Consider the following 27,205-nt stretch of genomic DNA (forward strand, 5'->3'; position numbering starts at 1 on the left):
ATTCAAATTCTAACAGAGTTTTAAAAAGAAGTTCATAAACAACCAGGAGGTGGCGCCTGGCGAGACACACTCCCTGCCTCGGGAGGTGGAATCACAGCCCCAGACGCTCCCCAGGAACTCCGGTCATTCTGAGCAGGCCCCTTCGTTAGTGCCAAGCAAAAGACTCTCTGCTTTCTTTTCTTTCTTTTCTTTTATTTTTGTCAATCCTCACCAGAGAATATTTTTTCCATTGCTTTTCAGAGAGAGTGGAAGGGGGGGAGGGAGGAGAAGGCGAAAGAGAGAAACATCAATGTGAGAGAGACACATCTACTGGTTGCCTCCCACACACGCCCCGACCAGGGGGCAGAGAGTGAACCTGCAACCCAAGTATTTGCCCTTGACTGGGAACGGAATCCGAGACCCTTCCGTGCACAGGCCAACCCCAGCCAGGGCTCTGCTTTTTCTGTGCTTTTTTCCCCCTTCTTGTTCCTCTGTGATAACTATCCTCATCCCCAGGAAGTCTAATTTACACTTTACCATCCATTCTTCTTAGATGAGATGTGTGGGGACTTTATGGGAACCTCAAAACAAAAACTTAACTGTAAGTGCCTTGGCTGGTGTTGCTCAATGGATAGAGCAGCAGCCCATGCACGGGGGGGGGGGGGGGGGGCGTTGAGGATTCGACTCCGTGTCAAGGGCATGTACAAGGGTTGCAGGTTCAAACCCAGACCGGTTTTGGGGAGCAGTGGGAGGCAACCAATCATATGTCTCTCTCACATCGATGTTTCTCTTTCCCCCTCCCTCCCTCCCTTCCACTTCCTCAAAAAAAAAAAAAATCAATAGAAAAATATATCCTTGGGTGAGGATTAACAATGACAACTTTCTTGCAAGGGAAAAATCATATGGAGGGTGATGAGAGAATTAAAAAGGAAGTGACATCTGCAAAATGGCTTGGCTTTGCAGATCAACCACAGAAAGGCCAGGGCCAGGGGCTCCTGCCTCCGCAGGTGCTGGTGACCCTGCACAGGCTTTATTCTGTGGGGCGTTTATCCTGCTCCCTTATTCAGCCTCCGCTCGCTTTGCTTTGGCTATTTATTGCTACTGAGCAGGAGCGAGGAGGGAGGGCAGAGGGAGCTCAGATGGGAGCATCCTCCGGGCTGGTGACTGATGAAGGGTATGGAGGAGAGAGAGATCGCAGCGTCTGGTCTGAAAGTATCTGGGTTTCCCGTTCTCCGATGAAGGACTTCGGGTGTACATTCCGATCGGGATTTCCAGTCCCCTGGGGAGCAGGCAGCAGCCCACATTCCCCACACGGCCCCGCGCCCAGCTCCCGGTGGCAGGTCTCACTGGGCCCCATGTGTCCTGCTCAGCCCTTTGTTGGGAGGGAAGACCCTGGGCCCCTCTTCCAGCCGGTCACATGGTCTCCCTGTGCTCCCTCCCCTCTTTCTCCGGAGCCCGCCTTTTTTGGTGATGGCAGTGATTGTTTCTAAGGTCTCCCCATCTCTCCTCCCGCCCTGGCCTCCCTGCCAGGGGTTAGTGTCCTTTCAGTGACAAAAGCCTGCCCCAGATCTGGACTCCCTGGGGAGGGAGGTGCCTGGGTCTGGCAGTTGGAGCCGCTGTCTCCCCATGGTGCTGCGACAGCCCCTCCCCCGCTGGGCATACAAATGGGCTTTATACAACAAACAAAACCCCCACCCCCCACCCAGGCCACACAGGCACGTGGACCCGGGCCTCACCGTGGGAAGGGGGTGGTGACAGGCACTCCAGACAAGTTCTCTTGGCCTCGCTGCTCCTCTTTATTTCCCACAACTCAGGTTTTAGTCCTTGACTTCCTATCCTGAGTCTCCCAACTCCTCCTGGTCACCTGTCTCCTAACTCTGGCCTCTTCCTATTCCAGCGCCGTTCAAATTCTTCAGGAGATTGGGAACGGGTCCTCCCACCATCTGCCCCACGCCACCCAGGGAGCTGCTCCTCAGAGCAGCCAGCCGGGGAATGAGAACCCAGTGTCCCCCTGCGTGGGCTGGATCGAACCCCGAAGCCCTCCTTCCCTGCCCCTCCCCCTCCAGGGGACACCCTTCTGAACAGTGTCTGTGTGGAAAGAGGAGGAAGGAAGAGCTCACCCAGCTGGGCTCCTGAGCCAGGGCCAGGTCTCCAGTGGAACCCGGGGTGCACTCAGCGTGCTCCGGCTCTGAGCAGGGCCAACCTGCATGCCTAATCGGCTATTTAAGGAGCTGTTGGCCAGCAACCCAGGCAGCCCAGCTCCCCACCTATACCCATCCAGAGCCACCTTAAAAGCAGAAGGCAATTGTGAAGTCGCTGGCCAGCAAGTAGAGTGAAGACTGCAGAGGGAGATAAAAGAGAGAGGGCCCAGAGAGAGGGCAGCGAGATTTGTCCTGGGGAACCTCGAAACCAACGGTAGCCGACTGAGAACCAACCACCTGGAAGCCCACAGAGACACAGAGACAGCAAGAGAAAAAGAGAAGAAATAAATACATTCAACTTCAGGACTCTCGCTTTCTCTCTCTCTCCCTCCCCCTCTCTCTCTAATCTGGTCCTCCAGTCTCCAAACTCCCAGTACCTTGTGCTCCTTCCGAGGATACCATCATGTTCTTCACGTTCCTGCTACAGGTGATTTGGATCCTGGCTGCTTTCGGGGGTAGGTGCATCTGAATGTCGGTGTCTGCTGATGTCCTTACGCAAGCTGAGCGGGAGGAGGGTGGTTAAGGAAGCCTAGGGGCTAGAAAAATAGTCTCAGTGATTGGGGGGCACAACAGGGGAGTGGGGAGAAGATCACTTTCCTTCTTTCCCCTCTGCCTTCCCAGCCCTGCTGTTAGTGAGGAGGGGGAAGCTGGGGGCGGGGGAGGGGGGGCGGGCAGGATGTGTAAACACACTCTGGAACCTCTGTGCTGGCTACAGATTCTCTCCAGAGCTCTTGCCCCCACTGCCCTCGTCCCAGGAAGCCCTCCTGGCCTGTCTCAGCTACTAACTCCCCCAATTAGGGAGTCAAAGAGCCCTGGAATGAGAAAATAAAAAACTGATGTCAGGGAGAGGTATAGCCTAACCACCGGCCTAACTCAGACCCTGATACCAGACCATGAACCTCATGGCCAAGGGTCCCTTTGAGTCTGTGGAATGACTAATTTCCCAGTTTTTCCCTAGAAGGAAGTAGCAATGATAGTCAACACAGCTGGGCCCTTTACAGTTTACAAAGGCCTTTCAGGAGCCCCCGGGACATGAGGAGGGACTCTTGGGAGAACAGGCTGAGGTGCTTCGGGGGGCGTCCCCAGGACCCCACCCTCATTTTTGAGTCTCCTGTGCCTCCCGCAGTACCCAGCGCCCAGCAGGTGTGTGATTGGGTCGTTGGAAGAACACGGTGACGAGGGTTGTCTGGAGAGCACGGTGGCACAGAGAGGATGGTGGGGGAGCCAAATGCAGAGCAGCTCATTGCATCTGAGGAAAGAGAAAAAAATGGGGAAAGTCCTCAGGAAGCGATGTAAAATGAGTGTGTGAGGACTTGGTGGAGGGGAAGGGCCAGGCGGCCCCTGCCCAGAGCCAGGGTTTCGAGTTGTTAGGACGTCCCGCTGAACTGGTGAATGGAGGCTGCTCTAGCCTCCAGTGGGCGGCTTTTCACTGTTGTCTGAACCAAGGGATGGGCTAGCGGAAGAACCCAAGACTGAGATCAAGGATATCTTAGAAGTCTGAGGAATTTAAGGGAAAGAGAGAAAGGAAGTTAGGATTTTCTCCAAAGTTTCTAGCCGTTTGAATAATGCAGATGGAACCTGCAGGGAGGGCTCGCTTTCCCCCTGGAAGCAATTTGGCTCTGGGTGCGGTGAGGGCTGGGCCAGCAGACCCCCTGCCTGTCAGCCCCAGACGGGACTGCACGCGAGCCTGGCATGTGACCCAGCTGGCAGCTCTCTTTCCCACACACAATGCTCCACTTTCATCCTGTCCCTGCCAGCCTGGCTGCCTGTGCCCACCCACCACCCTCCGTGTAGAGTGGACCCTGGCCTGACTCCCGCCTTCCCTAGCCATCTGGGAATCTGGGGACCAGAGGCTCCTGGTGATGGGGGACGTTTCCTTTAGAGTGACTGGAACCAGAGGAGGAAGCTAAATGTTCACTGCCCGCTCAGTGCTTTGATTTGAGCAATGCCCTTCTCCCCTCAGTAACACTGTCCCCTCCTCTGGACTTCCTTTCCCTCCCTGTTCATCTCTTTCCTCCAAACCCCCTGCCCACTCATCTCACCCCGATCTTCTCAGTGTGAGACTGGCTTGGCACAGGCTGGGGAAAAGTGAGGGTTGGGTGGACTGCTCATTTGGATCCAGGTTAATTTTAGTCTCCCGGCTTTATCTCTTTTCATTTCTCCTCCCCCTGTACGCAGCAGCAAGCACAGGCACAGCCTGGCTGGTGATTTTAAATAGGCCCCTGACCTTTCCGACCTTTCCACTGAGGTGTCCAGTTTCAGGCCTTCCTATGGGAAGTGCTGGAGCGGTGGGAGGAGGAGGAGGGAGGAGGAGGATCGAGCAGAGGGAGGTGGAGGGTACAGATGCCCCAGAGGGCCCTGCCCCAGGCTGTAACTCAAATTACTCTGCCTTGCAGATGAACACTGGACATATGAGGGTGAGCTGAATCCAAGGCCTACCACCTACACTGATTTCTCCTCTCACACGGGGACCTCTTCACCTGGCAGGAAGATTTATGTCGTACGGCTTTGCTTTAGCTTTTCGCCCTAGCTCCTTTCCTTCCCCATCACCCCAGGTCCTAGGTTTTGGATATGTGACTCCTAGACCTTGTTCGAATCATCAAATCCCACACCCCCTGACTCGGCAGAAAAGCCAGTTACGTCCTCCGTTTGTGGGATGGGGGAGTTGGAGTGGAAAGAATATTGGATAGGGAAAATGAACCGTGAGCTTAGCTGCCAATTCACCTCCTACCTCTCTATCCTAATCGATTCTACCCCCAACCTGCATCTGGAACTGGGACAGAACTTGAGGTCAGGGGTGAGGCACAGAATGGCAGGATTGTTTGTGATCCTGGTGGAGGTGGAATTCAATTCCTTTGAACTTCTGATTAATAACAAGTCCAGAGTCGATGCAAGGTCCAGGGTGAGAGCAAAAAGCAAATGAGGAAAAGCCCTATAGAGACCCTGCCTCTCGGGGACCCTTTTATGTCCTATTTTCCTGCTTCTACTCCCCTCCCTGAGGGGTTTTATCCAGCCCCTCTTCCTCTCAGTGAGCCTTCTTGTCCTCAAACTACAGGTAAGTAAAACCCACGACCCCCATCTATCAGGAAAGCTGGGGGCCAGCCCTGCCGGGGGGAGGAGGAAGAAACAGAAGCATTGGGTCCAGCAGGGGCCCCTACCTCACCCAGCTGAACACAACGGGCTCTTCACCTGGGGTGGGAGGACACGCATTTCTGCCTCTACACAGACGTGTAACTTGGTGGGGTGATGGCTGGAGGGCAGGACAAATATCTGTGGTAACTTCCACCAGGCCCACATGGTCAAGACCACTGGCCGGCCTCTTTCCCTGAGTGTGGAGGCAATGCCCAGTCCCCCATCAATATCGAGAAAAACAGTGTGACTTTTGACTCGGACTTGTACGCTCTGCAGCCCCACGGATATGACCAGCCTGGCACCGAGCCTCTGGAGCTGCACAATAACGGCCACACAGGTAAGGAGCCCAGGCTCTAAGCAAGGAACCCGCTGGCTCTGACCTTACAGTCAGGGGAGAAGCGTTCTCCCAACTTCTGAATCCCAAAGCTGCTTCTAGAAAGGTGGAGATGTGAGAATGGGGATGAGGCTCCTGGAGCAAAAGTGGGAACTGAATGCCTATGACCAAGCTCTCTGGGTGGATTAGTCTAACACCATCGACTTGATCTTCAGTGCGAAAGAGGTGCTAGAAAAGCAGTGGCCCATGGGAAGAACTGGGTGCTGTTGGTGAAGGAAGACTGAGAAGGCTGGCCAAGTCTCCCAAGAATTGGTGGCAACCCAGGGGCGGGGATGTGTCCACACTCCGCTACCAACCCGAGCTCTCGCTCTCTTTCCCTCACAGTGCAACTCTCTCTGCCCCCTACCCTGTATCTGGAGGGACTTCCCCGGAAATATGTAGCTGTCCAGCTCCACCTGCACTGGGGTGAGAGAGGATCCAAGATGGGGTCGGAGCACCAGATCAACAGCAAAGCCTCGGCTGCAGAGGTACCAGAGCGCGAGGCTGGGACTAGCATGTGGTGACAGGCAGGGTCGGCACCCGGGAAAGGAGGGCCTGGAAACTGGCAGAGTCACAGGTGGAGGATAACGCCGATCTGTGGGCAGATCTGGGGCATGCTGGAAGTGGGGGTGGTGGCGGCTGAGGTCAGAGCCTTTGGGAGTGGGTAGTGGAGAAAAGATGAAATGGTCCGATTCCCTCCCCCCTCAGCTCCACATCGTGCATTACGATTCTGATTCCTACAACAGCGTGAGTGAGGCTATGAAGAGCCCTCAGGGCCTGGCTGTCTTGGGCATCCTCATTGAGGTTAGTGGCCCCCACTGCCTTCTAGGTCTCTCTTCACTCCCTCTGCACCTCTCAGTCCTATTCCGCCCATGTCTGTTGTTGGTCTCCCTCCCAAGGCAAGTGAGCAACCACTCTGACCATTTATTTTCTAATGAATGTCTTACTCCAAACATGGACTCATGCCAAACTCTCTCATTTCCAGGTGGGTGAGACTGAGAATCCAGCTTATGAACACATTCTGAGTCGCTTGCATGAAATCAGGTATAAAGGTGAGCCCTAAAAATCTATTTTAGGACAAAGTGAGATTAGACGTCAGGGAAATCCCTCCCTCCCCCGCTCCCCCACTCCCACCGCAAAATAAATAAATAAATAAATGAATACTAAGAGGCCAGAGATGAGGGAGTGAGGTAGCAGCAGGGACTCTGCTTCCGGGCGCCCTATGTAGGGAAACCAGAGCTAGGGTGCAGCCGGAGGACGATCCCAGTCCGTTCTCCCCCAGGTCAGAAGACCTCAGTGCCTCCCTTCAGCGTGAGAGAGCTGCTCCCCCCAGAGCTGGCACAGTTTTTCCGCTACAATGGCTCGCTCACCACACCCCCCTGCTACCAGAGTGTGGTCTGGACAGTCTTCAGTCAGAAGGTCCAGATTTCAGCGGGACAGGTGAGTGGTGGGGAGGTGAGGCAGCAGAGCCACAGCTGTAACCCCAGACCCTTTCCCACGCCTAAGTGACACTCTCCTCGAACCCCACTCTTCTAGCTGGAAAAGCTTCAGGAGACACTACTCTCTAGAGAGAGGGAGCCCGCTCAGGTCCTGGAACAGACCTACCGAGTCCCACAACCTCTCAATCAGCGAAAAGTCCTTGCTTCTTTCAACCAAGGTGACTGTACAAAGCTCGGGAAAGGAGGGGGGAAACTGGGGTTCTCCATGGCAGGAACTAGGGGGGCCCTGGAAGGAAAAGAAGGCTAAGAGGGTAAGGGTTTCCAGACTCACCTGGACTGGGAACCAGGCCCCAATCCTCAGTGGCCAGGTGACCTCCCCAAGTTACAGGGGCAAGCTGGGACGGGGCTCTGACGCCCCACTGACCCAAGTTTCCTTTCCTTACAGACGAATCCCCGTATACCACAGGTAAGGCACCCTGCCCAGTTACTGGGGAGGGGGGCTCCTCAACGAGAAGGGAAGGGCTCAATATCTATGTCAGTCTTAGGCTGACACCCCCCATCTTTCTCTCTCCCAGGTGAAATGCTGAGCATAGGAGTGGGAATCTTGGTTGGCAGCCTCTGCCTTGTGGTGGTTGTTTATTTCATCGCTAAGAAAATCCAGTGAGGCCCTACTTCCCATTCCTCTAGTCCCTTCTTTCCTACTGAAAAGCATTCTCCTAGTCCACTTGGCTGTCTCTCCTAGTCCACCAGTCATGTCCATTCCCTGTTCCAGGAAGAAGAAGTTGGAAGACGAGAAGAGTGTGGGATTCACCTCAGCACAAGCCACGGAATAGACTCCATCTCGAACATCATGGACTCCTAGGTCATACCTGTCAGGGAGCATCTAGAATGGGAGACGGGGACTGGCCAGAAATACAAACCCCTCCTTCCTCCAGACAGTCATGGACTGGCTCTCAGTCGAGAAAGAACTTCAGTCTCTCAAAACATATAGGAGATGAGGAGACCCCGACATTGATAATGCAGAGGGCACACTGTGTTTGGTTGTAGGGCAAGTTGGGAATGTGACCCAAATTCCCCCACCCCCTCTCCTTTATGGCTCTTTCTCTAGATACGGGCAGGATATCCCCTCAGGAAAAAGGGTTGCTGTTGTGGGGGTTATATTTTTGCTCAATATATTTGAAAATTAAGGTTTCTGACCCACCTCTGGCTTTACCTTTGGGACTCTTGAGTGTGGGAGAGTTCCTTAATCCCTCAGGTGGCAGAGGTAGGCAAAGGATAGGGAAAAAGAAGCATGTGTGAGTAACTTCTTTTACCCCGATCCTCGGAGAGACCCTAGAAAATGCTTAACCCAAAGTTTCCGACATGTTAAACCACCAGCCCATATTTCTACCCTTGCACCAAACCTAGGTCAGGAGGGGATCGCAGGTGCCAAATTAGGAAGAGAGTTGCACCAGAGACGTGAGAGGACAGGAATCTCGACTAATGTTATCCCCTTCCTTCAAAGGCACGTTCCCCCACAATTATAAAGTCCTTTTTATTAGTCAAAATCACAGTCACCTTGATTAAAAGGATGGAACACGCCATCCTCAGCAGAAAATGATACAGTTTATAGAAAACCTCCCCACCCCACCCCCATACAGTCCCAATTAAAAACTAGAAAAAAATCTTCCCTCCTTCCCTACGATGTCATGGTAGGCTGGCTCCTCCAGTGGCACTGTAGCTCCAGAGTGGGCCAGCTCGCCACAGCACCCTCCACTTCACCTTGGGGAGAGGAGGGATGCTGGTGGTCAAGGAGGTTAAAACATTAGTTCCAGTAATACCAGTTCCCAAACATGCATTTCCTTTCCTATCCCCCATGGGACCATGGAGAATAGGGGACAGATAGGAGCCCAGCTAGAAGGAGCAATTTGAGGAGGTTAGGAGAAGTCCAACATACCTCCTCCCTTTTCCTTCTCAAAAAAAAAAAAAAAAAAAAAAAGGAAAGAAAAAGGCAGTTTTGGGTCTTTATCACGCCAAAAATGGTTCCCCTCAGACCTGAGAAAAAGACCAAGAAGTCCAGTCTGGGGCGGGGATACTGGGAAACTCAGAGCTCATCTAACCTTGCGCCGCCAATAATTTCACCTTCATGGTGATGGCTTAGCTAGGCCCCTTTTCTCGGCCACCTGCACTGTCCAGAACTGGAGATGGAGAAATACAGAGCGAGGAGATCAGGGGAGCACCCCAGGCACAGGGGTTCCCCCCCCAAGGTTCCCTCAATCCTCGGGTGGGATGCGCAGGGCAGAATACACCATCACCTGACTGTCCTCCTGCCGTCGGCCTGCAGAGGGGAAGGGAGGTGAGTCTTGGGCAGGGTGGAAGCAGAGCACTGACACATGGAAAGTCCTGGGTAACAAAGGGGTCCCCAGATGGTGGGGATAAGTGCAGGCTCAAACCCACCAGTCACTGACTGGCTGACCCCAGGCTGCTCCTGGTAAAGCCTAAAGGTCACCAATGGACAAAGAAAAACCCTGAAGGTGGTGGGACAGACCGACGAGAAGGAGGCAGAGAGTGGTGAACGGTGGGCCGGGGCTGGGGCTGGGCTCAGTCATGGGCAGTGGGCAGACAGGTGGGATGTGTCAGGTGATCGGTCCAGGTAGTCAGTCCTTACACGAGAGGCTGCGCTGGATACTTCGGAGGGACCCTCCAGCTGTAATAAAGGCCCAGAGCCCCATGGAAACCGTGACTGCATAGATGGGCAGCAGGCTGGCCTCGTACCATGGGTTCAGGAATGTCTGGGGATGGGAGTAAGAGAAAAAAGGTTAGATTCTTCCTCTGCCTAATCCCCATGTACTGTTTGTGCCTTTGACCCAAACCTCGCCCAGACATCTCACTCAAGTCCCCCAGGCCTTCCCTTCAGCACCAACATCTTGTGGTTAAAGAGACTTCTGATTTTCAGCGTCCTCCGCTCCTGCTCACCTCAGGCCATCTGCATTACAGCTTGACCCATCCATGCAAACTCCTCCCCAGAGCACCCAGGGAAGGTTACTTCATTGATGCTGAAGTGAGGGACCTCTGAAGACTCACCTTTCTGCCTTCTCCCAAGATAAGTTTTTAAATGTTCAGAAGTGAAGATACGGTTCCCCTCCATACAACCCACCATTCAATTTTTCTCTGACTTAGGCCCCTGTCCCTGACTCACCAGTCCTGATGTCAGTAGGTGACTCCCAACCACCAGGCCCAAAGTCCAGTACCGTCGCCTCTCACAGGCGTCAAAGAACACAACTCCCCAGAAGGTATGAAGCAGGATGATGGCTGCTGTCAGGAAAGCTGCAGGGAGCGAGAGGGGGAAGGGATACATCCTTCACCTTCTCCCAGCCTCCTGAGATACTGAGCCGCGGAAGTCTCCCCGGGAGGGCCAATACAAGAGGTCAGGGCCAGGATGGGTGGGGCATGAAGTCAAGAGAAAAAGTGGGACTTACCTGATGTCAAGAAGTAATAGGGTGAATCTCCATGGATCCCAACCACACCTGGCCCAAGTGCATCGGCCAAAATATTGATAACAGAGAAGACACCACTGATGATACCGAAAGAAAGACCAGAAACTGGGGGGAGGGAGGGGCTCATCAATGTCAGAAATCAGTAGAGCCTGCTTACCAGTGATCCCGCCCCGTTTCCAGGCACAAGCCCCCACACCTACTCTCCCTCCAGACCACCTCTCCTTGGAAGTCAGACATGAAGGAAACACGTAGCCACTTAGAACATGTGGGCGCTTAGAGACTTCCCAGAGAGAGGAAGGTGTCCACTGCCCTCCTCCAGCCCATCTCCCTTGGCTCACCATAGGCCATCTGGCGGATGGAGATGGGTGATCTTCCGTCCTCACTCAGGGATGCTAACCCCTCATCTGCCTTCCTGGGGTGGGGCGGGGAGGGGCAAACATGAGGGAAGGCGAGAGGCTCCTTTCCCGCTAATATCCTCCCTTCGTGCCTCTCCTTCCAAACCACCACCCGGGGGCTGCCCCACTTTTCGGGGTGCAATCCTTTGCCCTTCTCCCCTCCAGACCATCCATCTTCTTACTTAAGCAGCTTGTAGTAGGCAAAGCGGAACATCTCCTGTAGAAGGACAGAGACCGCAGCACCAAAAATCAGGAGGCCATACTGGAGCCGGGCATCTGACGGGTCGGTCACATGGACCAAGATGAACCAGACCACAGAGGCCAGGAGCAGAGAGACCAGCCAGAAAAACGCCCTGAGGAAAAACGGGGGCCATTAGACAGGCAAAGGGGAGAGGCAGCCCGAGAAATCAAGGAGGGGAACCAACCAAAGCTGCAACGTGAAAAGTGGAAGTTAGACTTCCGGATGGTCAGGGAGACAGGGAACAGATAAGATAGGTGTCTCCACCAAGAGAGTCTCAGGGTCCCGGACCCAGGGGATGGGGTAGAAATGGACTCGAGAGCCTTCAGACCAATGAGAGTGGGAGTGTATGCGCACAGTAGGGCGAGGTATCCATGCCTGGACCCTCGCTTAGGGCCGCCCGAAGTCCCACAGCCCCTCCCGAGCCCTGGCCGCGGCCGCCTCTGACGTCGCCGGAAGAAGTGTAGAAGGAATCTGTGCGATCCCGGGAAGGCGGAAACCAGCTGCGGGAAGGGGCAATCGCCCAAACCCCCGACTCAGCCCTTCCCGATCTTCACCTCCGACTTGCCTCCCCCAACTCCGGCTCCCGGGGTAACCCACCTCCTCCAGCCCCTTCCCGATCTCTCTCCTGGGCGCCCTCCCGAGTCTCCCCGACCCCTACTCACCCTGCGACCAGGATGATGACACGAAGGGGGTCCCCAGCCACAGTGATCAAGAAGAGCGCAAAGGCCGGGCCGAAAGCGACAAAAGTGCACCCGAAAAACACTGCGGCCCCCATTGCTGGTCAGCTGGGGGCGGGGTGGAGGCCTGGCCAAGAGAGGCAAATGGGAGGAGCACGCCCGCCAGAGAGTCCGCGTGGGGTGGCGACGCGACCCCGTAAGGGGCGCGGTGCAATGTCACCCCCGGGCCCCGGGGAAGGGGAAGGGGGGGCACCGAAACCCCAAATACAAGTCCGCGCGACTTCCTCTACGGAAGCCGAGGAGGGGACAAACCCCTGCCGCAGCCCCTTGGCCACCTCCCATCTACTCCCCGCCCCGCCCCCCGGCCAATGGAAAATCGGAGGGGGCGCGGCGGGGGCGGGATGCAGGGCCTGCTGGGAGTTGTAGTCCTCCCGCCCTTTTAAACTCTCCACTTCGGTGCTGGGCGTGGCTCAGGCCACAAAGGGAATTGGCCGAGACTGGGCCTGGGCGGGGCATGGGTTGAAGAGTTCGATTGTGCCGAGGCTGCGATTTCCTTTAGTTATTTTGTGGGAAAGGCTGGTAGCAATCCTACCTCGACTTGAAGAGCTGCAGAGGGGGGAAGATCCTGTAGGAACCTCAGGGACAAATACGAAGAAAGCACAGGATAGAGGTTGCGAGGAGATAGGCACGGGTATTGTTCTGACTTGAATGAGAGGAAATGGGCTAGAGCTACTGCCTAAGGATGAAGGTTAGACTTAAAAGCAGGAGCTCTTCCAACAGGCCAGTATAGGAAACATGCAATACCGTGTAGTATATCGCCAGTGAAGCCTTCATCGGTAATGACAAGAGAAATAGAGAGAAGGAAAGGGAGCTTGGAGAGCAATGTTAAGGAGGTCAGAAGGGATTCACAGTTAAAATTGTAAAAAGCAATTAGAGCGAAGGGGTTGTAGGAAAGTTATTTCCTCCCCACCCCCCATCCCAGTCACTCAGTTCCTTTGATGTCATATTTCCTCTTTTTCCTGAAATGAACCTTGGTGGTGTCTTTTTCTCAGGCTGGGGGACGGGGCGGGGGTTACCCATTAGAGCGAAAGAACGAGTAAGAGAGGAGGGTGTTAGACCCTCATTTGGATGCGTGGGGTTAGTCCTTAGTGAGGATGTTGAGGCAAAAGTACCAGGAGGTTGTTCAAGGAGAACCAGGCTTCCTTTCCTTCCTGGAAGTGATTTATGTTTTAATGCATATATAGCCACATAAGTGTTTTTACATTTTTCTTTTTTTCAGGAAATTCTGGAAAGGAGCGGAAGGAATAGATTGTATGGATTTACATGGAAAGTCATCAAGCAAATCCTCTCCCAATAAGGCTGAGAGGGAGGGGGCACCCTGGCCAGTGCTCAGAATTCTAGTGTGTCTTGCATCTGAGTCTACCAGGCCAAGTCAGGTTAGACTTAAAAGCAGGAGCTCTTCCAACAAGATGTGGGGATAAGACAACTCTTCCTCTATCTCCTTTGAACCGGTACCACAGCATCTCCTAGGAGAGGAGAGCAGGTGCCAAATCTATCTTGTTCATGTGTGGTTCCACAGAGACTTGCAAGTGCCTGGCTCATAGTAGATACTGAAAAACATGTATTAACGCCCTTAAAAAAGCACACACACACACACACACACACACAAACACTGTATTTTTTTAAATGTATTTTATTGATTTTTTACAGAGAGGAAGAGAGAGGGATAGAGAGTTAGAAACATCGATGAGAGAGAAACATTGATCAGCTGCCTCCTGCACACTCCGTACATGCCCTTGACCGGAATCAATCCTGGGACCCTTCAGTCCGCAGGCCGACGCTCTATCCACTGAGCCAAACTGGTTAGGGCCACACACTGTATTTTTTTTTTTCTTATCCTTTTGCCTGTGAACCTGAATTGCCTATCAGACTCGGCCTAGCACTTTGTGCCTAGCCTGTATGTTACTAAATGTTTCTGAATAGAATTCAATAAAAATGGAAAATACAAAAGTAGAGAAAAGGATAAGATAAGCTGTACTCCTGTAAGGCTGGAATGAAAAAAATACACCAAGTGACTGAAAGTGGAAGAGATGTGGCCCTACGCAAAAGAGACTATCTGCTTTCTCCCTTCCATCCTGTGTTCAGCAAGTTAAGAAAGAGGTGAGGTGAGGTCAGTACTTACCAGAGAGGAAATAGCTGGCCTTGGCTGAGAGATTTTGATCAAAAGCAATGCAGCAGGTGCTTTGAGAGCCAGACAGTGATGTTGCTATTGCTCCCGTACTTCACAGTCCAAGGCAGGCAGAAAAGAGGGACTCTTTTCAGCTAGAAAATGCTCATCTCTTCTCAGAACATGTCAACTGTGAAGAGACTGTGATACAGCCTCAGAGAGAAGGGTGACTCTGGATGGTGATGGTAACTTAGGGACAGTGAGAGGGGAGGGGAGCTTTTTGTGAGGACTGAGAGAGAGGGAAGGGGAGGAAGGGAGAGGGCTTGCTAAGAGAAGCTTCTTAGTAGTGGGAGTGGGGGTTGTTTTGTTGTTGTAGTTTTCGTTAGTGGCGGCAGGAACCCTAAATGGACCTAATCTAGGGCTGGAGGAGCTCAATGAGCATGTTCCCATCGAAGCCCACTTCACTTTTCTTCACAGGGGCAGCTCTGACTGAGGACAAGACCAATAGTGACTGAGGATCTAGTCCGTCAGCAAGTAGGAGGGGAATTCCACCCCTGAGAGAAGAGTTGCTGCAGCTCCCTCCCTGCTTTGGAGGAGGGCCGGAGGCGGGGTGAGTTTGGTGGGAAACGCTGTAATTTCCTTTTTAACTTTCAGAGCAATAGTGCAGCATCCAGAATGGATGTCCTCCTTGTAGCCATCCTTGCTGTGCCACTTATCCTGGGTAAGTTCACGTCTCTCCCTGAACTTCGGGGCCCGGTCTTCTACTGTAAATGGAGTGGGAGGGGAAAAAAATGAGGAGTGGTTGAGAGGTGCAATTCAATGGGGGAGTGATAAACACTCTCCCATCTGTGCTACAGGCCAGTGTCGGGGGTGGAGGGGAGTCTTGGGAAATACAGCCAGGAAAGGGGGAGGGGAGCAGAGTGCTGTCAGAGAAGAGACAGCTGATGAGGATGAAGCCCCAGAGCGTGGAGGTCCTAACAAGAGTGAACTCAGCTCTCCATCACCACAGAGATGAACAAGATGAGAGGGTCTGGACGGAGAGGAGAGCCGTGGACTCTGAAGGTGGGGAAGTTTGCAACTAGTGAGTGGAGACAGTCTATCTTCTTTGCAAGAATGTTGGAGGGGGGTGGGGTGGGGGGGGACTTGTATTAGTAAAGAAATAGAAATGGAGGTGACCTTTAGGGGAGTGAAGAACTGGGTGCCTTCAGGGACAGGGTCTGAAAAGCAGCTTGGGTCCTTCCCTCCTTTGTTTCCCGTCTGCCAGGTGCTCTTGTTGTTTCCTTTTCCTCCAGATTCTTGTGTCACTGCTTGTGGTTAAGGACTTCAAGGGGCTTAGGGAAGTGTTTTAGCAGGAGGCCTCCAGCTCTTGATCCAATCATGTCAAAGCTACATATTTTCAGTCTGGGGAAGGGAAATGAATGCAGATGGGTTATTTACTCCAGCTGACTCATTTTAAGAAAACGGATGTTAAGTGGCTTGTTCAAAGTTATCCTGACAGCAATGAAAACTAGAACTAAAATAAAAATCCAAAGCCGAACGGCGTCTATGTTCATTATTTGTGAGAGACGCTGATAAGAGAATAACTCTCATAAACACAGTACAGCCTGGAGCATACTGAATTGTAGATTTGGAGTTCTTAATTTCTGGTCTCTCTCTCTCTCTCTCTCTCTCTCTCTCTCTCTCTCTCTCTCTCTCCCTCTCCCTCCCTCCCTCCCTCCCTCCCTCCTGCCTTTTTTTAGGTTTAGTTTTTGTTTTTGGTTTACAGTATGTGAAGGGATCTGTTTTCTGTTCTGGGATTTCCTGATTGGAAGGGCACAGAGGAACAAGGCTCATCCTGATATGAAGCCCAGAAGACTGAGAAGGGTTGAGAGGTACAGAGACAGGGAGATAGTCTTACCCTTGGAGGTGAGGTCGAAAGGAAAGTGATAGAGCTGAGATAAACTTCAAGTGTCCTTCTGTTGCTAAGAAGTCCCAGATGCCCCTTGACCTCTAGTCCTTGTCCCCTTAGGACAAATATATGAGGATGAAGAAGGACTGGAAGAGGATTATTATTATCAAGTAATCTATAATTACACAGTCACCCCCACTTATGGTGAGTATTTGTAAGGCTCTGACCCTTAGCAGGATGGAGAGAGGTTTAGGGGATACTTAGTTCTGAGACAAAGTCTTTCCCTTTGCAATAGAGCAACGGGGTCAGAGAAATTTTGCTATGAGCAGACTATCGAGGCTCATGATGTTGTTTCTCAAGATAGCAATTTCCAGTTCTTTGGAACTGGTTGAACAATTTGAAATTTTTCAAATTTGTAAATTATTTTAGGTGTTAGATTGAAAATATAAATGCTCTTGTGGCTCAATTGGTTAGAGCATCGACTCATACACTGAAAGGTGGGGGTTCATTTCCTGATCAGGATACATACCCGAGTTATGGGTTTGATCATCAACTGGGACACATACAGGAGACAACCAATGGATATTTCTCTCTCACATCAATGTCTCTCTCTCACTCTAAAAAAATAAAGAAAGAAAATATAAACACATTCACAGACATTTCTCACATTCAAGTTTATTAGAATTAGATTATACCAGTAAATTTTACAACTTGAACAAGTTGAAGTGTTCTGAGCAATTTCTTCAGCTTTTCATTACTAGAGGTAGTACTACCGTTCTCTTTTGTTACTACTGATTGTTTTCTCCTCTCCAGATCCAGATTATTTTGGTGCAAATTTCACTGTTGATTACTCCATGTTTGAGTTAGAGGACAGACTGGTAAGTGACATCTAAGAGGACCAGGAGAGATAACAGTTAAAAAGAAACTGAACAATGTTGAAATGAAAATTATTAACAGAAATGAAAATGAGTTAGTAGAAGTAAAACTGGGGAGTGGATACAAAACAAATGTGTTATCATAGCTGGGGAAGAGAAGCCAGAACCCAGTAGGTTAAGACACTAAAAGGAAGGAGTAGCCCTTGAGTCCAGGGAATTGGTGAATGGGATGGGTACGCAATCCATGCAAATGCAAGGTAAAGAGGATCCCCGCCCTTAACTCTTGGAGGGTGAGCAGGATGGGGCTGGGGACAGGAGAAGTGAAGGAGAGATGAATTCTAGAGAATCAATGAGGATGTTGGATGGAGGTGATGATTGATAACTCTTAGTTTCCTAATCCTACTGAGGATAGAACAGGTTGGATAAGGAGGTAACGGAAGCAGAAGAGACAACCATTATTCATGAAACAGAACGTGTAGACCATCAGAGGCCTGTAACAGTGAAATCAGTGACAGTGGAACCAGTGACAATGGAACCAGTGACAATGAAACCAGTCACAATGGAACCAGTGACAATGGAACCAGTGACAATGAAACCAGTGAGTTAATTGGGGATAAGATGGGAGGGACATGAGACATCCCTTACCCTGGATAGGTCCCAGGGCTGGTGACATGGAACAGAGGAAGGAATGGAATACCAGGCTTTGGTGGATGGGGAAAACAAATAACTAGTATTGCAATGCAGGTGTTCATCTCAGCTTCGCCATCATTTCTTTTACTGAGATTTAATACTAACCCTGTATACAGAACCCTGGGAATATTTGGTGCAGTTAAATTTCAGTTGGATGTGTAATGTATGTAAACTATGTTTATGTAACCTATGCCTAAAGCAGCTAAGGATGCTGCCAATGATGAAAAATAAATCCACGGTGTTGTTATTGTCCTCAAAGTATTTATGATACCCAAGTTTACACGCATAAAATATTTAGAACAAAATGAGAAAATTTATAACAATGTTAAGTTACATACAAGTTTGAGAGCATATGATGTAGACAAGTGCTTTAGGCAGTGGAAGGACAGAGATCAGTACAGGAGTTGAAGACTTTTAGAAGGTGATTATGCTGAGATACACTGAAGAACAGGTGAGCTTTTGATTGGTGGTACATTATAAAAGGATGAAAGCAATTAGGAAGAATAGCTATTATAAGAATGGAGGAGCTGCATTAACTATGGGGATAGAACAAGCATGACATGTTTTGTAGAGGAGCTATGATTGAACGAGAGGGTATATGGACAGGAGCAGTGGGAAATTAAGAAAAAATAAAATTTGCAAGTCTCTTAATATTTGTTTGATAATTTCACAAATGGGAAGATAGGACAAAATAATATGAATCTGAAATGTCAGGCTTTATTTTTTAAAATAAAAAAAGTTTGAACTTACAAGAAATAGGGAGCCTAGTAAGTTCTTCAGGGTGGTAAAGACACATTAAAAGCAGCATTTTAGAAAAACTATTTGTCTAGTTGTACACAGGATGCAATGGAGTGAAGAGAGATTCATGAGATTTCTATCATCCCCAAAACAATCCATTAAAAGCTTGGACTAGGGAAGGCAGTGGCATTTTGAACGGAGAAAAGAAAAAGAAATACTTTGGGGAAAAAATACCGTGTTTCAGTGATAATTTCATAGGAACACTAAATGAGTAGAGAGTTAAAATAACATATTTTAAACATGGATATCCAGGGAAATGGTTGACCAAAATGGGAAGTGGGAGGTCAGAGGGTTTTAGAAGTGGTTATAAATTTGGTATTGGCCAAGCTGAACTCATGTGGTCGGCCCTATGAGGCTATCGTAAAGGTAGTGGAATTAAAAGAAAAGAAGATTAAAAAAAAAAAAGGTAGAGGAATTAGGCCAGGACTGCAGTTCTAAGTGCAAAGTCACAGTTACGAAAGTAGTGAGCTCAGTAGAGCTGTACACACTGGAGACCAAAAGGCCAATGCCTGTGCCTGTAGAAGGTGAAAGAGGAATCAACCAAGGAAATGCAGGTAGCTAAGTTTGTATTATAGAGTCTAGAAGAGAAAGTTTAATATAACCAATGAAAAGCTACCAAGAGGCCAAGGAGAAGGAAATTATCCATAACCCCCAAAAAGCAGTTTTAAGTGAGTGGTTGGAGCAAAAGCTAGACTTTGTGCAATTGGAGAGGGAGTACATTGTAAGGAAGAGCATAGACCAGGGGTGGGCAAACTTTTTGACTCGAGGGCCACAATGGGTTCTTAAACTGGACCGGAGGGCCGGAACAAAAGCATGGATGGAGTGTTTGTGTGAACTAATATAAATTCAAAGTAAACATCATTACATAAAAGGGTACGGTCTCTTTTTTTTATTTAGTTTTATTCATTTCAAACGGGCCAGATCTGGCCCGCGGGCCATAGTTTGCCCACGGCTGGCATAGACCAACCATTTGTGATATTTGGCAATGAAATAAAGAGAAGCAACAGGACCAAAGTACAGCCTGAATACAGTTGAACACAGATGGGAGGAATGGAAAGTTCTAATTGACAAGGACAGAGAAACATTTTAAAGTATATAGTAGGCTTCCTTTAGGTTATAAACTCCTTGAGTCGGAGCCATGTCTTAACCATATTTCTATCCCTCCTATAGCATGTAGCACAGGGACCAGCACATAAATAAAAATACATATTGAATTGAGTTGAACCTCCCTGGTATGGTCAGGAATGGGTGAAAGGCACAGAGGAAAGAATTCTTTATGGTGCTGGGATGGAAGGTATGCTCAGAGGAAAGGAAGACATACGTTGGTATAAAGAGATGGCTATCTTTCCAGATGGTGAGGGAGTAGTAGGAAGGATGACACTGGCCTACTATGGCATGACATCTCTATGTTAGCAGAGTCCAGACAGGAACCATGCTGTATCCAGTCTGCAGAGTCCAGTTTCCCTTCTCCTGTCCTGGGCCCTCCTTCAGGAGTGGATGTATTTCATGTAGAAGGTGAGAGTGCAGCCACTGGCCTTGATAAAGTCTGTGAAGCAATTTTTACCACTATCTCTGGCTAGTGTTTCCAGCCTGGTCAATTTTCAGATGCATAAAAGAAGAGGGATCACATCTAGAAAAACCTTAGGAGATGTCGGGGCCAAGACTTTTGTAATAAGAATAATTAATTTTTTTGAACTGGAAGGATTTCAGGGCCCCCTAGAGCAGAAGCAGGTTGAATGGAGAAGAAACCTCTCCTGGTTCCCAGTCTGCCTTGAGTTATTAAAGGTGGTTCCAGCGTGATGGTAGTTTAAGGCATGGCAAGAGCCAGAGGGCAAAATGGGAGCGGCCCTATAACCTGGCAGAGTCAAGAGGCAAAGTTCAGAGACAGAAGGGGTGGCAGTTCCCTAATGTAGGGGAGAGGTGGTGGGGGAAAGGAGGAGGGAATAGAAACCTGTGTTATAAGGAAGGGATTTAAGTTGGGATTCTAAATAACTATGGGGCGGTGGGGGAGGGAAGAGGGTAGGGGGCAAGGGGGGGAAATAAATAAATAAATAAATAAATAAATAAATAAATAAGGGGCATGAAGAGATTTAGCAGAAGGAAAGGGTGAAAAAGGGAGAAGACACATCTTCCAGGAGATGTCATGGAGAAATATAGCTCAGAACATGAAATCTGGGGCATTTTCATAGAGGTGGGGCATGGAGGGGTTTCCTGAGTTCCCTGAACCTGGTTGGTATTGTTTTCCTTTTTTTTGCTTTTTTTAGGATGAGAATGCTGTTATGACTCTTTGGATGGGGATTTGGGAAGAGGAAGTTGGAAAATAAAATAAATAAATGAAATAATCTGATTACTCTCTATTCCTTCATGAGGGTCTGTTCTAAGGCTACAACACTAAAGGAAGCACCAGGATATGGGGGTGGGAAGGGTAGACTAGAAAGGGAGTTAGGTGGCCCAGCAGGTGTTGCTCAGTGGTGAGCATGGACCCATGAACCAGGAGGTCAGGGTTGGATTCCTGGTCGGGGCACATGCCAGGGTTGTGGGCTCGATCCCCAGTAGGGGATGTGCAGGAGGCAGCTGATCAATGGTTCTCTCTCATCATTGATGTTTCTATCTCTCTCCCTCTCCCTTCCTCTCTGAAAACATAGTTTTTAAAAACTATATTAAAAATAAAATGTTTTTTGCCGGAACCGGTTTGGCTCAGTGGATAGAGCGTCGGCCTGTGGACTGAAAGGTCCCAGGTTCGATTCCGGTCAAGGGCATGTACCTGGGTTGCGGGCACATCCTCAGTAGGAGATGTGCAGGAGGCAGCTGATCGATGTTTCTCTCTCATCGATGTTTCTAACTCTCTATCTCTCTCCCTTCCTCTCTGTAAAAAAAAAAAAAAAAATCAATAAAATATAAAAAATAAAATGTTTTTTTTAAAAAGGGAGGTGACAATAGTATTAGGACTGTGAATAAACCTTAAGTTTTGGGAAGAAAGAAGAAAAGCACCCTCAGACAACAGGTTTATTCATAGTCTATGACTCCCTCTGATTCTATTGCTTTATTTGATTATTTATAGTGTTAAAACTGTGTTTGGGGATAGTTGAAATTCGTTTATTTAGAACCCTTGTTTTCCTTTTATAAAATAAGCCTATTGTTAAACATATGTAAAATATAAAATACTACTTAGAATAGATAAAAATTTCACACCCTCCTCCATTCCTCCCACCACCCCCCCCAACAATGTGCCTTTTCCAATTAGTAATTAGGGCAGGCAGGGACATTTTTTTTCTCTGTCCTCGAGACCCTAATCAAGACTGTGCTGCCCCCTTGCGGTCTCTCCTATGTTACAGCTTCAATCCGCTTACAGTCCTTGAGTCTCCCCTTTCTCTCTCCACCGTACCGTTTCAATACTGCAAGGGGCAGCGAACTCCGGACTTGGCACCTTCCCTCCTTCAAAGCCTTTCGAATTTCTCCAGGGGACAAATGGAGAAACTGAAGCCAGACAAACACCTCATCTGGAGGATCGGGGACCTCCCCCCACCACGTTCCAGTGCTAGGAATCACAGAATTCAGGGCGCGGAGCCGGAGGAGCCCCGGGTAGAAAGGCCAGGAACAATCGAATTCGGCTTTGACCTCTGGAGTCGTGGCGGGCTGGCATCTGAGCTAGTAACGTGCACGGCGGGTTATGTAAGGGAGGAGCCGCCCCAGCGGGAGCCCGAGAGAGAACACGGTGTTCTCGGCGGCAGTCCCCACCCTCCGCACCCAGCAGGGCAAGAGGCACACAACTTGTAGGAGAAAGAGGAGGGGACGGCGAGACAGAGACGGCGGAGTAACGAGGGCTGGGCAGCCGACAGGGGGAGAGGCTACACGGCGGCACGCATCCATTAAGACACACATTGCAGATGCCGGTCGCTGTTGGCTCCACGTGCTTCACCCGTGAGCGGAGGCGCTCAAAGCGGGGGCAGAGGGGCCGGATCCCGAGGAGCCGGGAGTCCTACATCTCGAGGCGTGCGACTCAGGTCACGCAACCATTCAGCACACCCGGGCCACGCGTTTCCGGCGCACCACCATCCTATTTAAGGCCACGGCTTCCGCCCTTTTCCTCCCCTCCCTTCTTTTCCAGTCTTTTTCCATCCTCCTCCTCTTCTCATCACCGGGTCCTCTCCCCGAGCCGCATGTAGGGGCGGGGCACGGAATGCTGCCCTTCCAGCCAATCGTCACCTGACCGCCTCTCTATTGGCCGAGCCCCTGTGTGCTGTAGCCAATGGGGTGAGACTGTCAGTAACTGTGGTCACGTGCCACCGGCGAGCAGACCAATGAGGGGACGAGGTCTGTGTACGCAGGGGGGAAGGCACGTGCGGAACTGCACGTGTCTGGGAGGGGCAAGGGGCGGGACCCCCTGGGAGCGAGGCGGAGGTGGGTAGCCGCGACCCGGAGTGTGCGAGGAGCTGAAGACAGCCCGGGCGGAGCCGGCCGACACAGGTGAGGAGACCGGGAGGACGGCGAGCTGCGCGGGAGGATCGGCCCGGGAGAGAGTAGGTGTAGGGACCTCTTGGTATTGGGAGGGATCGTATCACTTGGCAGAGGGACCCGAGAGGGTCCGGAGCAGGAAACCTGATGAGAAAGACGAGGAAGAGGCGGGGGGCGGGGGGGGGGGGAGAGGAATGTCTCTATGGGAGGGGTTCCTGCAGAGTCACTAGGTGGGTTCCGGTGCCGGAGCTTTAACGCTCCCGGGTGGCGTGACCTCCGGTGGAGAGGCTCGCTGCGGAATCAGGCTCGGAACTCATCAGGCGAACCATGGGCCGGGCCGGGGAAGGTGTTAAGCCAGGTATGTGCTCTTGAAATGAGGGAAGAGAGAACAGAAGTCCGTCGGGCTAAGAGCTGCTCTGCCGAGGCCAGAGCGGCAGTTCGGGTTCTTAATGGAGGCTGGGGAGATGGCTTTTTACGATGGCCCTGAGACAGGTAACATTGGCGAGGCAGAGAGGAGAGAGGATTGTCCCGCACCGTACACCCCAGCCGCCCAGTCCATTTCCTGATTCTCGGATTCTGGTTTCCAACTCCTTTGCTTTGCTCTTCAGTTGCAGGTCCGATCTCTGGGTACTCCAGGAGCTGCTCTCCAGCCCCTGCTTCTGAACCTATGGATTCTCCATCTAGCGTTTCCTCCTATTCTTCCTCCTCTCCCCCTTCCTCTTTTTCCACCTCCCCAGTGAACAGTGACTTTGGCTTCCCCTCGGATAGTGAGGGGGAGGGGGAGGGGCCCCGTGGCCCCAGGCCGGACACTGTTGGGCAGAGGGGAGGCTCTCGGCCCAGCCCCGGTCCTATCCGCTGCAGGCAACGACCCAAGGTTTCTAGGAACCAACGTACAGCATCTCACTCGGAACAGCGGGGCTTGGCTTCTCCTATGGCAGGGTCTGGGGTCAAAAGATCAAGAGATCGCCGTGCATTGGAGACCAGCCTAAACATCCGTGGTACAACCACAGAAGGAGACCTGCTCTTTGCTCAGAAGGTAAGAGAAAGCTGGGGGGAAGCAGATACTACTGGGGTGTCTTAGCACCCCGCTACTGGTAAGGACCTTGTGAGGATAGTATTGGCTCCCGGATTTGGAGGTGGAAGAAGAATCAGTGCTGGTGTGAGCAATGCTCACAGCCTTCCTCCCGTTTTTCTACAGTGTAAAGAGCTGCAGGGATTCATACGTCCTCTCACAGACCTCCTGAATGGGCTGAAGATGGGTCGCTTTGAAAGAGGTTAGTTGCATTCATCCGAGCTAGGTTCACATCTCTCGTGTTTCCTCTCTCCTTCTCTCTTTGAAAATCTGTTTTCAATGTGTATTTCTTGTAAGTCTTTGTTTGGGTCTTGATTATTCCTTTTTTTTTTTTTTTTTTTTTTTGCCCCGGGGACTTAATTTCTGTGGGTGAATCCATTTTAACCCCCTGCTGTCCTTCCTTTCTTTACCTGACTGAATTCTTGAATTCCAATCCTTGATCTCTTTCTCACTCCCTGAACCCAGGATTGAGCAGTTTCCAGCAGAGTGTGGCAGTGGACAGGATCCAGCGTATCATAGGTGTTTTGCAGAAGCCACAGATGGGGTAAGTTCTTCTGGCTCTTTCCTCAGTACGTCCTTAAAAGGGAGGTATGTTCAGCCCTGTCATGTTGCTTCTTTCACATTTAATTGTGTGTTGTTTTTTTAATTTCTTTTTCACAGGGAGCGTTATCTGAGAACTCTGCTACAGGTAGAAGGAATGCTAAAGACTTGGTTTCCTCACATAGCTGCCCAGAAGTCATCATTGCACAGTAGCAGGCATCAGCTGACCAAGGTAAGAATCTATAAACCTGAGGAAAAGGTGGGAAATTAACCAAGGAAATGAAGTGTACAATTAGAAATGGGCTTCTGCCGTAACCGGTTTGGCTTAGTGGATAGAGCGTCAGCCTGCACACTCAAGAAATGGGCTTCCTCTTCCATTTCTTTCTGGGTCTTTTTATCTTTTCGACAAGTTCCTTTTCAGGGAAGGGGAAAATGAAACTTCCTTTATTGTCTTGATTCCTAGATGTTATTTTTGTTCTGTCACTGCAAAGGACTCTGTGAGGTTTAATCCTACCCCTCAGATGGCAGCTTATCTGCTTTTTGCATAGATATAGAAGGCTTTTACCTGGCCAAATGATTCAGGTCGGAAGGTGTCTCACTCCCTGAACCCAAATCCTTTCTCTCTGCAAATCTTTTTTTCTCTGCTGCCCCTAAGATGCTTTCCTTCCCCTTTTTATTCCTACCCAAGTTTGGTCATACCAGACCCTCTGGAAGCATGGGTTTACTGGACTGGTCATAAGTATATCACTGGGAGAGGGGAGGGCAGCCCTGGAGCATTCATGGGGGATTGTTAGAGCCTTAGACCTAGTGTGGAAGTGAACTATTTTCTGGGCCTTCAAATAATAGGGTATTTAGGGGCACTCGAAAGATAGGGAGGAGAAAGTTTCCTGTAGATAATAGACAGTCCTAGTTTTCAATCAACCACAGTTATCACCGTGAGAATAATCAATTTTAAAATAAGCCACTGGGTAGCTCACATGGTTAGAGCATCGTCCCAATATGCCAAGGTTGCAGGTTTGATCCCTGGTCAGGGCACATACAAGAATCCACCAATGAATGCATAAGTAAGTGGAACAGCAAAGATGTTCCCTCTCTCTCTTGTTCCTTTCCTCTCTCTCTAAAAAATCAAATTTTAAAAATTATTAAAAATAACTGGGAGGAAAACAATGAAATCTTACCATTTGCAATAGTATGGATGGACCTAAATAGTCTCGGGCATGTAAAGTACAGCATAGGGAATATAGCCAATAGTATTGCAGTAACTGTGTAACTGTGTAATGTAATACACCTAAAACTAATACAAAATAATGTTGAATGTAAACTGTAATTTAAAAATAAAATTTTAAAAATAAGCAGGAGGATCTTGCCTGCATATTAATTTATACTTCTTAAGGCACTCAACATAGGAAATTAGAATTTAAAATACAGAAATGGGAAATGATTCCAATGAAAAGAAATTAAAAATGAATTATAAGTAATAACCCATAGAACTGTTTTATTTGGTATATGTCTGAATATCTACTGCCTAATATAGTGTGTGGTACATAGTGGGCCCTCAAGTATTGGTTGAGTAAATGAAAATATAATTTGGTTACTAAAACTTTTACTTAATTATGACCTGACAGGAAATTATCTGTTGCATAAAACAAGGTATGTTTGCTTTGCAAACCATTCCCAAGGAAAGCAAAGGTTTAGGTAACCAGGTAGAGTTCATCTGAGAGTTTTCTCACAATTTCTTTTCTTTTCTCCCCTTCCCTAGCATTTTCTAAGCCACCACAGTTATCCAGCTGCCTCCTCTCCTGCACCTTCCTTGGAAAAGATGGAACAGACACAGCTGGGACATCTGGTATTAAAACCAAAGCAGCCTTGGCATCTCCCTCAATGGCCAGCTATGAACCTCACTTGGATCCACACCACTCCAATTTGCAATCCCCCTCTCAGTACTCCAAGTACTGTCTCCTTTAGCCAGGGTCCTTTAGGCACTGGAACCAGCATTGGTGTCATCTTTTTCCTTCAGCATGGAGAGCAGCCTTTCACCCACTCTGCCCCGACCAGTCCAGTCCCACCTACTACAGCGTCTCCTGCCATCTCTGATTATCCTAAGAAACTGTCTGGAGAGAGACCTCGTTGCCACAGTTTGCCAGTAACTCTGCAGTCAGACTGGAGCTGTCCCCAGTCCCCTCGTGATCTTCCCACCATGGCCAGAGAGAAGACTGTGGGACACCTAGAACAAATGAGAAGCCGTCCTCCAGTTGCTCCTGATGTCCATCCTCTCAACCCCTAATCCAAGACTTGAGACTGTAGTTTCTAATTTGTATAAATAGATGTCTGTACATATACATGTGTTTATGTATGTGTGTGCGTGTGTGTGTGTGTATTACTTTTAATGTGTGCATTTGTGTTGAGGGAAGAGAAATCCTTTCTGATTAAAGAAATTTTATACCTAAACAGTTTGCTGATTGGGGGGGAATTGAAACCTGTTTCAAATACCAATATTTATCCTCAATGCTGCAGAAAAGAAAGGGGATGGGCAGGTTTGTGAAGTCGAGCTTTACCCAGTGGGAAGTCTGGACGGGACAATGAAAGTCCTGTGGGAAAGGAAGAGGGACTCCGCTGCTGGCTTCCTAGAGAACAGCCTTGGGACAGTTACAGGGCTCAGAGTTGGCTTTGTTTTTTTTCATTCGGGCTCAGAGAATAGTACCTTTCCCTTTGTGTCTTTCCCTCTTGTAATCATCCAGCTGGCCCAGATTAGCAGGTTCTTCTGCTTTGCAATAGCTCTCTGCCTTGATGGGAGCTGTTGATGCTTG

At 49.9% G+C, this 27,205-nt stretch overlaps 4 protein-coding genes across 19 annotated transcripts; 3 read left to right on the forward strand and 1 right to left on the reverse strand.

Moving 5' to 3' along the window:
* Positions 1 to 2,492: 2,492 nt before the first annotated feature.
* APH1A (aph-1 homolog A, gamma-secretase subunit) lies at positions 2,493 to 12,199 on the reverse strand. 3 transcript variants are annotated; one of them, XM_059673691.1, is made up of 7 exons: positions 11,899 to 12,190; positions 11,178 to 11,348; positions 10,939 to 11,012; positions 10,583 to 10,705; positions 10,303 to 10,430; positions 9,772 to 9,895; positions 2,493 to 2,716 (listed from the first exon to the last, which is right to left on the reverse strand). In XM_059673691.1, the coding sequence occupies exons 1-7, from the start codon at positions 12,009 to 12,011 to the stop codon at positions 2,700 to 2,702; spliced, it is 750 nt and encodes a 249-aa protein (XP_059529674.1). In that variant the 5' UTR covers positions 12,012 to 12,190; the 3' UTR covers positions 2,493 to 2,699. The 3 variants fall into 3 exon arrangements, with proteins under 3 accessions (XP_059529674.1, XP_059529672.1, XP_059529673.1); XM_059673689.1 differs by lacking the exon at positions 2,493 to 2,716 and adding an exon at positions 3,161 to 3,429 and having other exon boundaries at positions 11,899 to 12,199; XM_059673690.1 differs by lacking the exon at positions 2,493 to 2,716 and adding an exon at positions 8,645 to 9,441.
* Positions 2,495 to 9,113, forward strand: CA14 (carbonic anhydrase 14). 3 transcript variants are annotated; one of them, XM_059673687.1, is made up of 11 exons: positions 2,495 to 2,635; positions 4,577 to 4,680; positions 5,589 to 5,649; positions 6,031 to 6,173; positions 6,394 to 6,489; positions 6,671 to 6,737; positions 6,968 to 7,125; positions 7,222 to 7,342; positions 7,570 to 7,590; positions 7,700 to 7,784; positions 7,897 to 9,113. In XM_059673687.1, the coding sequence occupies exons 1-11, from the start codon at positions 2,584 to 2,586 to the stop codon at positions 7,955 to 7,957; spliced, it is 969 nt and encodes a 322-aa protein (XP_059529670.1). In that variant the 5' UTR covers positions 2,495 to 2,583; the 3' UTR covers positions 7,958 to 9,113. The 3 variants fall into 3 exon arrangements, with proteins under 3 accessions (XP_059529670.1, XP_059529669.1, XP_059529671.1); XM_059673686.1 differs by having other exon boundaries at positions 4,577 to 4,597; positions 5,470 to 5,649; XM_059673688.1 differs by having other exon boundaries at positions 4,577 to 4,597.
* Positions 12,200 to 12,306: 107 nt separating the features above from the next.
* C18H1orf54 (chromosome 18 C1orf54 homolog) lies at positions 12,307 to 20,678 on the forward strand. Of its 9 annotated transcripts, XM_059673701.1 has the most exons (9): positions 12,307 to 12,749; positions 13,193 to 14,083; positions 14,558 to 14,614; positions 14,737 to 14,801; positions 16,089 to 16,172; positions 16,788 to 16,846; positions 17,256 to 17,441; positions 19,745 to 19,846; positions 20,596 to 20,678. In XM_059673701.1, exons 4-8 carry the CDS (start codon positions 14,756 to 14,758, stop codon positions 19,841 to 19,843), a joined length of 474 nt encoding a protein of 157 aa, XP_059529684.1. In that variant the 5' UTR covers positions 12,307 to 12,749; positions 13,193 to 14,083; positions 14,558 to 14,614; positions 14,737 to 14,755; the 3' UTR covers positions 19,844 to 19,846; positions 20,596 to 20,678. The 9 variants fall into 9 exon arrangements, 7 of the variants coding, with proteins under 7 accessions (XP_059529684.1, XP_059529682.1, XP_059529683.1 ...); XR_009449805.1 differs by lacking the exon at positions 14,737 to 14,801 and having other exon boundaries at positions 13,193 to 14,325; positions 14,558 to 14,690; positions 16,782 to 16,846; positions 17,256 to 17,426; XR_009449804.1 differs by lacking the exon at positions 14,737 to 14,801 and having other exon boundaries at positions 14,558 to 14,690; positions 16,782 to 16,846; positions 17,256 to 17,426.
* A 1,977-nt stretch (positions 20,679 to 22,655) lies between these two features.
* On the forward strand, positions 22,656 to 26,846 carry CIART (circadian associated repressor of transcription). 4 transcript variants are annotated; one of them, XM_059674756.1, is made up of 6 exons: positions 22,656 to 22,798; positions 23,395 to 23,822; positions 23,985 to 24,060; positions 24,324 to 24,402; positions 24,519 to 24,630; positions 26,158 to 26,846. In XM_059674756.1, the coding sequence occupies exons 2-6, from the start codon at positions 23,454 to 23,456 to the stop codon at positions 26,680 to 26,682; spliced, it is 1,161 nt and encodes a 386-aa protein (XP_059530739.1). In that variant the 5' UTR covers positions 22,656 to 22,798; positions 23,395 to 23,453; the 3' UTR covers positions 26,683 to 26,846. The 4 variants fall into 4 exon arrangements, with proteins under 4 accessions (XP_059530739.1, XP_059530742.1, XP_059530740.1 ...); XM_059674759.1 differs by having other exon boundaries at positions 22,738 to 22,798; positions 23,648 to 23,822; XM_059674757.1 differs by having other exon boundaries at positions 22,760 to 22,851.
* Positions 26,847 to 27,205: the final 359 nt, after the last annotated feature.

Source organism: Myotis daubentonii, chromosome 18 (assembly GCF_963259705.1).
Source record: "Myotis daubentonii chromosome 18, mMyoDau2.1, whole genome shotgun sequence".
NCBI lineage: Eukaryota > Metazoa > Chordata > Mammalia > Chiroptera > Vespertilionidae > Myotis > Myotis daubentonii.